Raw genomic sequence first — 12261 nt, 5'->3', positions numbered from 1 at the left:
GCATTCTTGGGCTCAAAACTTATACAGTCAGTTCTGCTACAACGAGTGTTACTTCAACATGATTGAAGAATTTAGACCGTTATTTGTAGAAAGCAGACTTTCCTTACCTATATTGGCTGTGACGTGTCTCCAGCCCCACTAGTTTAAATGGCGCTGCTATTATGCAATTTTCTTACAATGCGAGATGCACGAAAATGGAACTATTGCTTTATAACAGATTCGACTGTATTTGGAAGCAGTCCCCTAGCTCCCAAAGAAAAAAATATCTGGCAGGATGGACCAAAGAAAAACAAACAAACGACTGAGTACAGATTGAAATAACTGATCTTTCACCTGTGGGATCAGATGGCAAATCACATCCAACAGGGTGGTGTGCATTTGCCTGTCAATCGATTTTACAGGCTATTTCAGCCTGATTGTCACCATGCATGGGAACGGCTTTACCATCCACAGAAAGGTCACAAGATGGAATAAGAGCAGGAAGGTTATGTTGAACTTGAATAAGACACTATTACAGCCTCAGCTGGAACATTGCACCCAGTTCTGTGCAATGCATTTTAGGAAGTAATATTCACAAGAACTGTTCCAGAGATGAGGAATTTCAATTATGAAGACAGTTTGGACAAGTCGTGATTGTTCACCTTGGAGAAGACATGGTTGAGAAATTTAACAGGGGCATTCAAAATCAGGAGGGGTCCGGGTAGCATACAGAAGGAGAAACTGTTCCTACCCATGAAAGACCAAGAGGAGGAGGACACAGATTTAAAGCCATTGGCAAAACTAACAAAAGTAATGAGAAAAAGCATATTCATAAAACGAGTAGTTAGGATCTGGAATGCATATGCCAAGAGTATTGTGGCAGCAGGTTTGATCAAGAATTCCAAAGAGGAGAGATAGTTACTCAAAAATCAACACACGCAGTGTTATGGGGAAAAGGCTGGAGAATGGCATTCACTGAAATGCTCATTCAGAAAGCAACTGCAGACATAGTGGGTTGAATGGCCTCCTTTTGTGCTGTTGTAGTTCTATGATTCTGAGAAGACTGGTACGATAAAAGACCACACTCTGTCATAGGAACTACTCTCCTGAGGTCCGACTCAGTTGGATGAACACAAATTCAAAGCAAAACAGACACAAAGGAACTTACCTGTCGATGAGAGTATATATAGTCCGACGTTTAGAGACTAATGAAGTTGACCTCCCTGGTTCCCAAGTACAGTTTAGTGTTTTTAAGTCACGTGTTTCACAGCTGAGATTTCTTGGCAAATCAGGGGGATCTAAAAACACAAGTTCAAAGGTAATCATTCTATCTTGAGACAGGTAGGTTCTGGATTAGTAAGGGGATCTAGGGTTACAGGAAGACGGCAAGAGAAAGGGGTTGAGAAACATATCAGCCATGATCAAACAGTGGAGCAGACTGATGAGCCTAATTCTGCTCCTCTACCTTATTGTCTTGTGGAAAACCCGTGGATAAAGCCACTGCTGGCTCCGGCAATGACAACGTGATTCCAAGATTTATATTGTTACGACACGGTGGCAAATCTTTTCTGTTAATTAAACCAAAACACTCAGAAAAGATCGCCTCACCTCAATCTGTTAAAATGTAACTGACAGAACTCCTAAATTCCACTATTTAAAGAAACTAGCATCAATTTATTTTCTAACTCTAAAAGTCAACATTTAAATAAAACTACTCAAAAATCTAAGTCGCCCCTTTCTCTTAAGTGCTGACTATCTGACTCTGAACTGAGGGTATTCTGGCTAAGTTAGCAGATGATCTGAAGATAGGTGGAGGGACAGGTAGCATTGAGGAGGCGGGGAGACTGCAGAAGGATTTGGACAGGTTAGGAGAGTGGGCAAAGAAGTGGCAGATGAACTTTGGGAGGAAGAATAGAGGCATGGACATTTTTCTGAATGGAGAGAAAACTCAGAAATCTGAAGTGCAAACAGACTTGGGAGTCCTAGTCCAAGTTTCTCTTAAGGTAAACTTGCAGGTTGAGTTAGTAGTTAGGAAGGCAAATACAATGTTGTCATTCATTTCAAGAGGACTAGAATATAAAAGCAGGGATGTAATTCTTGAGGCTCTCGAAGGCTCTGGTCAGACCACATTTCAGAATATTGTGAGCAATTTTGGACTCCATACTTCAGGAAAGATGTACTGGCTCTGGAGCAGGTCCAGAGGAGATTCACAAGAATGGTCCCAGGAATGAAAGGCTTAACATATGAGGAATGTTTGAGGACTCTGGGACTGTACTCGATGGGAATTTAAAAGGACAAGGGGGATCTGGTTGAAACTTACAGAATACTGCGTGGCCTGGACAGAGTGGACATTGGAAAGATGTTTCCATTGGCAAGAGAGATGAGGACCTGAGGACACAGCTTTAGAGTAAACGGAAGACCTTTTTGAATGGAAATAAGAAGAAACTTCTTTGGCAGAGAGTGATGAATCTATGGAATTCATTGCCACAGAAGGCTGTGGAGGCCAGGTCATGGAATATATTTAAAACAGATAGATAAGTTATTGATTGCCAAGGAGATCAAAGATTACAGGGAGAAAGCGAGAAAATAGTGTTGAAAAACCTATCAACCATGATTGAATGGTGGAGCAGAACTAGATGGGCTAAATGGCCTAATTTCTGCTCTTTTGTCCTATGGTGTTATGGGTAACCATGAGAATTCTAACAATAGTGGGCACCATTATCCAGCGAAGTAAGTTAACCACATTTGAAATGTTCATCCATCAAAACAATGCCAATGATCAAAGGCAATCATATCCATCAATCAACACTACATACATTATTTATGACCATATAGTTTTACAGGGGCTGCAGTCCATTGGTATTGCAGTATGCGGATATCAAGGTACACTGGATCACACAGACATCAGTGTCCAACATTTAGCACAAGCACAAATACAAAAATCAAGACCAACCAAAGTTATTTGTCATTTATATCTCCGCAATACTTACAGCCAATAAATATGACTGCTCCTTCGTACTCCTTCTTGTTTATAATGCAAAGAACGTTTGTTCCAGATTCTATCGAGGGGGTGACATTCTGGACCTTGACAGCCTGGCTCCGGTCACTTAATTCAATAACTGATGCATTCAAGTCACTAAACAAAAATTCATCAATTTTTTTTCCTTGACCAGCTACACAACAAAACGTCAAGCTGGATCCTGCCTTAAGAACAGTACCATCCACGGGATAGACTTGACCCTTGGTTTGGTTAAATGTGTCTAGCCCTGGAAAAGAGAAAGAAACATATTTCTTACAAATAAAACCAGAAATGTTCAAAACACTCAGTTCTGGCAGCATTTGCAGGGGTTAAAAACAATGTTGACATTTCAGGCCAAGAGGTTTTCATCCGAACTTATTACAACTTTGGCTGACATGGCATGTTTCACCTAACAAACTGAGTAAAAGGTCTTTGACATAAGATGATAGTAAGGACTGCAGATGCTGGAGAATCAGAGTCAATAAAGTGTGGTGCTGGAAAAGGCACAGCAAGTCAGGCAGCATCTGAGGAGCAAGAGTGGGGTTATGCCTAAAATGTCGACTTCTTGCTCAGATTGCTGCCTGATCTGCTGTACCTTTTCCAGTGCCACACTATTGACTTTGACCTACAAACATGCAAAGAATATGATGTGACCAGAAAGCAGATCACGTACAGAAGGAAAGTTACTGTTGGTAAAGGTGTTCACTGCTGATCTTCACCTTGACCAAACAGTCACAAATTTGTTCAAAGGTGAACTCACTGGAGAGGCCAAGTGATGTGTCCACACCCTCTTTCGAAGTCACAAGATGAAGACACACCCCCTTGTTCAGTTCATCAATTCTTCAAAAAATATTTGATGATAGCATAAATCCTAGTCTCAGCTCATCTCCCCAATCCTCTTTTGCCCACTCTCCAGCTCGCCAAGACTGAGCACCCAAGAAGGTGGAGGAGCTAGCGGAAGGAGAAAGTGAAAGAGGAGAAGAGAAGAATAAGGTGGCATGGTCTGGGAAAGTGGGGGAGGAGGCTGTCAGGGGAAGGAGAAAGACAAAATAGGGATGGAGACAGAAGTGCATGCAGAGATTGGAGGAGGACAGAAGCTGTGATCTGGAGTGAAGATTGATATGAAAGAGTGGAGAGTGAGGAAGTAGGAACAAGATGTGGAAGGAGAGTATACAGGTGGTAGCTAAGGAAGGAGACAAAGAGGAGAGGTAGTGACAGAATGCAGCAAAATAACTTTAGTTTGATATGTGTAGAAAACAGTTCCATCACATATTGTCTTGGTATGAAGGGTGGAAAAGCATGTCCTCATGGAAAGTGGAACGTTGAAAAATGTACAAAGGACAACATAATTTTTTTAAAATCCACTCCTGCGATGTGGACATCACCACGTGGGCCACCATTTACTGTCCATTCTGACTTGCCCTTGAGAAGGGAGTGGTGAGCGACCTTCTTGAACCCCAGCGGTACATGTGCTGTAGATCGATCCACAATACACTCAGGGAGGGAATTCCAAGATTTTGACGGAATGACAATTAAGGGAAAGCAAGATATTTCCAAGACAGGAATGCAAGTTGCTTTGATGGGAACTTTGATGGTGAATTTCTGAAGTACATTGTATAGATGGCACACAGAGCTGCTACTCAGCCTCAGTGGTGGAGGGGGTGGATGTGGTGCCAAACAAGTGGGCTGATTTGTCCTGGATGGTGTCAAGATGAGTGAAGATTTCTGAAGTCTGCAAGTTGAGAATGAGATGTAGGTACATAGTCTGTCATCAGCTGCAGAAAAACACTAATTTACTGTTTAGTCTTGGTTTTGCACTAAACTTCAAGAAATAGTACTTATGGGCATACTAATATAATTTGTTGTATTGCTCCAAGTAACAGGGAGTGCAAGTCTCTGATAGGCAAGTGACAGCAAAATGTCACAGTGGTTAGCACTGCTGTCTCAGTGCCAGGGATTCAGGTTCAATTCCAGCCTCTGGCAATGCTTTGTGTGGAGTTTGCATATTCTCTGCACGAGTTTCCTCCAGGTGCTCCAGTTTCCTCCCAAAATTCAAAAGACGTGCAGGCTAGGCGGACTAACCACAGGAAATGCAGGGTTTACAGGAATAGGGTAGGGGCATTGATCTAGGTGGGTGCTCTTTGGAAAGTTGAGCTAGACTCAATGGGCCAAATGGCCTGCTTCACACTGTAGGGATTCTATGATACTATGAAAGCTCTCAGACAGCACCTCCAATGAAAGCTAAAATATGATACAACACTCCTAGGATTATTTGAACAATGTCACGTAATTTACTGTATATTAAATGAGTTCATGATCTCTCTCATGGTCCAATTTATATGCCATCATGAAGATTCACACTATATCACTTAGTTTCACTTTGTCAGTGAAGGTTTTTTTGAACATATGGATGAGATTCAGTCAAACTATTTCAACATCCCAGGAAGGTAATGTGGAACTCACCTTCAAGTGTTAAGACTAGACTCCAGTCACTCCAAGCTTTGACACCAGAAAATAGGACTTCACTCTCGCCACTAATAGCACGGATCCTCACAGAGTGTGCTGTGCACTGGAGAGGCATATCTGATGTCCAATTGAACTGCAGGATCCTGTCCCGGGAAAAGTCCAGAGCACTACTGTAATTCCCCTGCAAAAATAATCCTTTTTCAAAAAATGCAGAAAGGATCTTTCTATAATATTAAATCAAATCAATCTGAGACGGTAGAAAAAGAGAAACTACATTTGGTGAATTGGCAATCTCAGACTAGGGAACATAACCTAAAAATTACAGCCAAATGTTATTGGATACCCTCTTGAGCAGAAATTGACTGCCACAAGTCATACTATCCGTTGAGGTGAAAGTGAGTACTGCAGATGCTGGAGATTAGAGGCAAGATGAGAGTGATGGTGGAAAGGCACAGCAGGTCAGGCAGCATCCGAGAAGCAGGAAAATCAAGATTTCGGGCAAAAGTCCTTCATCATTCAGCTTTTGTCCGAAACGTCAATTTTCCTGCTCCTCGGATGCTGCTTGACCTGCTGCGCTTTTCCAGCACCACTCTAATCTTGATACTCTTCTTTGATAACACTTCAAAGACAACTTCATGGAATATAAAGTGGTTTGAGATTCAGGATGGTGACAGTGAATTAGCTGACCTGTTAATTCAGCAATTTGGGCGCTTTAGATTGCTTCAGTACCCCAAGTCAGGAAAAGCAAGACAAAGCAAATCAAGAGTCTCATTGAATGGCAGACCGGGCTCCAAGTTCTGTTTCCCAGACTTCTGATCCAGCTCCTACAACCTACACATATGTAGATTTCAGGCTCAGCTGGGATACCTGCACATGGTCAAATATTTTCAGTGTGCACACAGACTAGATTTACGAAGTATACTCTACCACAGGCCAGTTCTGACATGACATGAGAAGAGAAAAGCATTCTCAGGTGAAGACCAGAATAAAATGCTTGGCTGCAACAATCCTTCACCAAAATTTCTGAAATGATAGTCCAATAATTGACATCAATTGTCCACGTGTGATTACATAATTTCACTTACCCTCCAGACCTCTCGCATTGTGTGTGTGTGGATGATTTGGATTTCGAAGATCAGTTTTAAACCCACACCATATTTTGTACCACCTTCATTCCATTCCACAGTTAACTGGAAGTCAGTTAGACCTTTAAACACCCTGAGGAGTTCTGGTGTGTAAGGTTGAAATACTGAAACGTAAAAAATATTGAAAATAATCATGACTCACAAATTGGTTAAGAGTTCTTTGATGAAGTGACGAGGGCAAGGCGGTAGACGTAGTCTATATGGATTTCACTAAGGCCTTTGATAAGGTTTCACATCATAAGCTCTGGAAGGTTAGCTCACACAGAATCCATCCAGCAGGAGCTAGCTAATTGGATACACAATTGGCTTGATGGTAGAAAGCAGAGGGTAATAGTGGAAGGACATTTGTTAGACTGAAGGCATGTGACTAGTGGCGTGCCTCAGGGATCAGTGCTAGGCCCATTGCTGTTTGTTATCTACATGAGTAATTTGGATGAGCATGTATAAGGCATGATTAGTAAGTTTGCAGAAGACACTAAAATGGGCGACATCATGGACAGTGAGGAAGGTTACCAGAAATTGCAGCAGGACCTTGATCAGCTGGGGAAGTGGATGAGAAACAGCAAGTGGGCCAAGAAATGGCAAGTGGGTTTAATATAGATAAGTGAGGAATTGCATTTTGGAAAGTCAAATCAAGGTAGGAGTTTCATGGTTAATGGCAGGGCCTTAAGGAGTGTAGTTGAACAGTGGGACCTTAGAGTTCAGGTGCACAGTTCTCTGAAAGTGGAGTCAAAGGTAGACAGAGCAGTTAAGTTGGTTTTTGGGGGGATCCAAGATGGCGGCGACCCAGCAAGTCTGAGTCTATAGTGCTCTTCCCAAGACTTGGGTAAAGTGGGTCACCCACCCCCATCACACTCACCAAATCATTCATAATAGCTGTTTAATTTAATTAGTTGCTTAGTATTACATTTAAACAGTCTAATATTTAGTAAAAATGACCAAAGGGAAGGGAGCCTGCAGCTCTCAGCAAGCAGGAACCCCTCCCCCACCCTCTCCAGCTGCAGCAGAGGCGTCCACAGCCGCCCCGGGGTACTTACCTACAGTAACAAGCCTTGTGGAGATGATCTCCATGCTGGATACGAAGGTCAACGCTTTTATTGAGGAGTCCCGAAATCGATGGGACTCACTCTCGGCCGCGCTGCAGAAGCACGACCGAGACATTAAAGAAATCGAGGTCGCCGAAAAGATATTCGTTTGCTGGGCCTTCCCAAACGGGAAGAGGACGCCAGCTTACAGCATTCCTCCAGCAGTGGATGCCACAGCTTTTAAATCTGGAAGCTGGATCAGGACAGGTAAGGGTAGAATGGGCCGACTGGGTCGCAATACTCGGGCCCGGCTCGAACCAGCACCCACGCCCGGTCCTGTTCCGGGTGCAGAGCTACAAGGAGAGGCAGATACTCCTGGAAGCCTCTAGAAATCTTGGAAAAGAACCCCAAGCTATGATCTATAAAGGATCCAAGATCATGTCATGCCAGGGCTTTTCCCCAGCTCTGGTCCGAAAGAGGAAGGCATTCGACGAGGCGAAGAAGCGTTTAAGGGACTTAAATATTCAGTATTCCTTACGCTACCCAGCAACACTACGCTTTAACCATGAGAGATCCGTGTATAACTTCGGATCGCCAGAAAAGGCTAAGGAATTCTTGGACTCTCTTAGATAAACTGTAAGACATAATGGATGTTGGTTTGCCTTTCCCCCCACTTTGGTTTATATTCTCCCTTTTTTTTCTTACTTTACTGATTATTATCATCATGGGGGGTGGGGAGAGGGATTTGATTTTCTCCCCCCCCTTGGGGTTGTTTTCTTTTATTATTTTATGTATATATATGTGTGTGTGTGTGTGTGTGTGTGTGTGTGTGTATGTGTGTGTATATATATGAATAAAAAAATAAAAAAGCTGGGGGGTTTGGTTAATGTTGGTGGGGGGAGGTGGTTACCTTATTCAATTTTACCTCTGTCTTTAGGAGCGGGGTTGTTTCTCCCTTGTTATTTTGTATTAGTATATTTAATTATTATTTGTTGAGGTTGTAATTTTATAGTTAAAATGTTTATATATGGTATTAACATTACCAAATATATCCAGGTGTTGGTATGGGTGGGGTTAGGGTGCTCACTGTTAACTCTAGCTTTGTATTATATCTGAATTCTCATTTTATTGAGGAGTGCCTGGGTCAAGGGTGGGGCATTGGTTGGGAGAGGATATGATGGAGTTTTGGAGAGGAAGTGACAAACCCTGGGAACAAGGGGGAAAATCTCCACTTAGATACGTTTTATATTTTTTTTATTTAGAAAAAGTTTTTTTATTGTATTGGTGTGAGTGTATTAGAGAGGCTTTATTTTTGTAAATTTTACATGCTCTATGCTCGGGATGTTCTGGATAGGGTTTCCCCTCCCGAGGGGTCTCAGATTTGCCCAGATGATTATGGTTGATCAGTCGGTTAAGTGGTGCACCTGGAATGTCAAGGGGAGTAGTTCGCCAGTCAAAAGGAATGCGTGTTTGCATGCGTAAATGCTTGGTAAAGTGTGACAGAATATAAGCCTGTGAGAGGATGTGCGTGTGGGTGTGAGCATGGGGCATGTGTGCGTGTACGGGAGATACATGTGTATGAGAGAGGGTCTGGAATAAGTGAAAGAATACATGAGTGAGTGAGTGAGTGCGCGTGTGCGAGTGAGTGCATAGTGTAGTATGGGAAGAAAGAGAGGTCTGCAGATGCTGGAGATCAAAGTTGAAACTTGATTGCTGGAACAGCACAGCAGGTCAGGCAGCATCCAGGGAACAGGAGATTCGACGTTTCGGGCACAGGCCCTTCTTCAGGAATGAGCAGAGAGTGTTCAGCAGGAGAAGATAAAAGGTAGGGAGGAGGGACTTGGAGGAGGGGCGTTGGAAATGTGATAGGTGGAAAGAGGTCAAGGTGAGGGTGATAGGTCGGAGTAGGATGGAGGCGGAGAGGTCAAGAAGACGACTGCAGGTCAGGAAGGCGGTGCCGGGCTGGAGGGATTCGGCTGAGACAAGGTGGGGGGAGGGGGGATGAAGAAACTGGTGAAGTCCAAGTTCATCCCCTGTGGTTGGAGGGTTCCCAGTCGGAAGATAAGACGCTCCTCCTCCGACCGTCGCGTTGTTGTGGTTTGGCGGTGGATGAGTCCAATGACCTGCATATCCTCGGTGGAGTGGGAGGGGGAGTTGAAATGCTGTGCTACAGGGTGGTTGGGTTGGTTCGTCCGGGTGGCCCAGAGGTGCTCTCTGAATCGCTCCGCAAGTAGGCGGCCTGTCTCCCCAATATAGAGGAGGCCACACCGGCTGCAGCGGATGCAGTAGATGATGTGGGTGGAGGTGCAGGTGAATCTGTGGCGGATATGGAAGTTTCCTTTGGGGCCTTGGAGAGAAGTGAGGGGGGAGGTGTGGGCGCAAGTGTTGCACCTCCTGCGGTTGCAAGGGAAGGTGCCGGGAGTGGAGGTTGGGTCGGTGGGGGGTGTGGATCTGACAAGGGAGTCGCGGAGGGAGTGGTCTCTACGGAAAGCTGATAGGGGAGGGGAGGGAAATATATCCTTGGTGCTGGGGTCTGTTTGGAGGTGGCGGAAGTGACGGCGGATGATGCGCTGTACATGGAGATTGGTGGGGTGATAGGTGAGGACCAGTGGGGTTCTGTCCTGGTGGCGGTTGGAGGGGCGGGGCTCAAGGGCGGAGGAGCGGGAAGTGGAGGAGATGCGGTGGAGGGCACCGTCGACCACGTCGGGGGGGAAATTGCGGTCCTTGAAGAAGGAGGCCATCTGTGTTGTACGTATTTTGTTCTGGTCCTCCTGGGAGCAGATGCGGCGGAGACGAAGGAATTGGGAGAATGGGATGGCGTTTTTACAGGGGGCAGGATGGGAGGAGGTGTAGTCCAGGTGTAGTCGGTTGGTTTGTAGTAGATGTCCGTGTTGATTCGGTCGCCTGAGATAGAAACAGAAAGGTCTAGGAAGGGGAGGGAGGAGTCCGAGACTGTCCAGGTGAATTTGAGGTCGGGGTGGAAGGTGTTAGTGTAGTGGATGAACTGTTCAACCTCCTCGTGGGAGCACGAGGTAGCGCCGATACAGTCATCAATGTAGCGAAGGAAAAGATGGGGGGTGGGGCCAGTGTAGTTGCGGAAGATGGATTGTTCCACATACCCTACGAAGAGGCAGGCATAGCTGGGGCCCATGCGGGTGCCCATGGCTACTCCTTTTGTTTGGAGAAAGTGGGAGGATTGGAAAGAAAAGTTGTTCAGGGTGAGGACCAGTTCGGTCAGTCGAAGGAGGGTGTCGGTGGAAGGGTACTGGGTGGTACGGCGGGAAAGGAAGAAGCGGAGTGCTTTGAGTCCTTCGTGATGGGGGATGGAGGTGGACAGGGACTGGATGTCCATGGTGAAGATGAGGCGTTGGGGACCGGGGAAGCGGAAATCCTGGAGGAGGTGGAGGGCGTGGGTGGTGTCACGAACGTAGGTGGGGAGTTCTTGGACTAATGGGGACAGGACCGTGTCGAGGTATGCCGAGATGAGTTCGGTTGGGCAGGAGCAGGCTGAGACGATGACTCATCCACCGCCAAACCACAACAACGCGACGGTCGGAGGAGGAGCGTCTTATCTTCCGACTGGGAACCCTCCAACCACAGGGGATGAACTTGGACTTCACCAGTTTCTTCATCCCCCCTCCCCCCACCTTGTCTCAGCCGAATCCCTCCAGCCCGGCACCGCCTTCCTGACCTGCAGTCTTCTTCTTGACCTCTCCGCCTCCATCCTACTCCGACCTATCACCCTCACCTTGACCTCTTTCCACCTATCACATTTCCAACGCCCCTCCTCCAAGTCCCTCCTCCCTACCTTTTATCTTCTCCTGCTGAACACTCTCTGCTCATTCCTGAAGAAGGGCCTGTGCCCGAAACGTCGAATCTCCTGTTCCCTGGATGCTGCTTGACCTGCTGTGCTGTTCCAGCAATAAAGTTTCAACATAGTGTAGTATGGGTCATGTGTAGTGTGACATGAATCCAAGGTCCCGGCTGGGATACAGACAGAATCTGACCTCACATCTTGAATGCATTGCCTGAGCTAAGATGTCACTTTTCTTGAGAATGTGACTTAAAAGTAGTTCTGGGATTTACATATTAAATGAACTAAAACCTGCAACCCTTTCTAAAAGGTGAAAGACATAACAGCAATCTAGGTTTGATCAATATATAATTTCAGTTGCACAAAACTACAATCTTTAGCTATAAATTGCGTGTCTTATGGGCCCGCTCCACAGCTACCTGATGAAGGAGCAGTACTCCAAAAGCTAGTACTTTCAAATGAACCTGTTGGACTATAACCTGGTGTGAGATTTTTAAATTTGTCCACCCCAGTCCAACACTGGCTTCGCCAAATCAATATATTTCCATGTCAGGATGGTGATTGGCTTGGAGGGGAACTTGAAGGTGCTCCCATATAACTCCCATATAACTTCTGCCCTTGTCCCTCTAGATGGAAGTGGTTATGTGTTTGAAAGATCGCACGAGGATCGTTGGTGAATTTCTGCAGGGCATCTTGTACAGACTGCTGCTACTGAGCATTGGTGATGGATGGAATGGATATTTGTGGATGTACTGCCAATCAAGTGGGCTGCTTTGTCCTGGATGGTGTCAAGCTGGAGGGCTGTTGGGACTG

At 45.3% G+C, this 12261-nt stretch overlaps 1 protein-coding gene across 9 annotated transcripts in view; it reads right to left on the bottom strand.

Annotated features, from left to right (window-relative positions):
• The window catches only part of lifra (LIF receptor subunit alpha a), a 198072-nt gene that overhangs the window by 33382 nt on the left and 152429 nt on the right, over positions 1-12261 (bottom strand). For all 9 annotated transcript variants that reach the window (XM_043703114.2, XM_087975105.1, XM_087975062.1 and 6 more), the window contains 4 exons: positions 6550-6713; positions 5462-5645; positions 2970-3245; positions 1148-1277 (listed from right to left, as the gene is read on the bottom strand). In XM_043703114.2, coding sequence (XP_043559049.2) covers positions 1148-1277; positions 2970-3245; positions 5462-5645; positions 6550-6713 — 754 coding nt within the window. The remainder of the gene's footprint in view (positions 1-1147; positions 1278-2969; positions 3246-5461; positions 5646-6549; positions 6714-12261) is intronic.

Source organism: Chiloscyllium plagiosum, unplaced genomic scaffold (genome assembly GCF_037043375.1).
Source record: "Chiloscyllium plagiosum isolate Xiang-an unplaced genomic scaffold, Cpla_swu_hap1 HiC_scaffold_2, whole genome shotgun sequence".
Taxonomy (NCBI): Eukaryota; Metazoa; Chordata; class Chondrichthyes; order Orectolobiformes; family Hemiscylliidae; genus Chiloscyllium; species Chiloscyllium plagiosum.
Note: the sequence above shows the minus strand (reverse complement) of the source record. Positions and strands in the feature narration are given on the sequence as shown.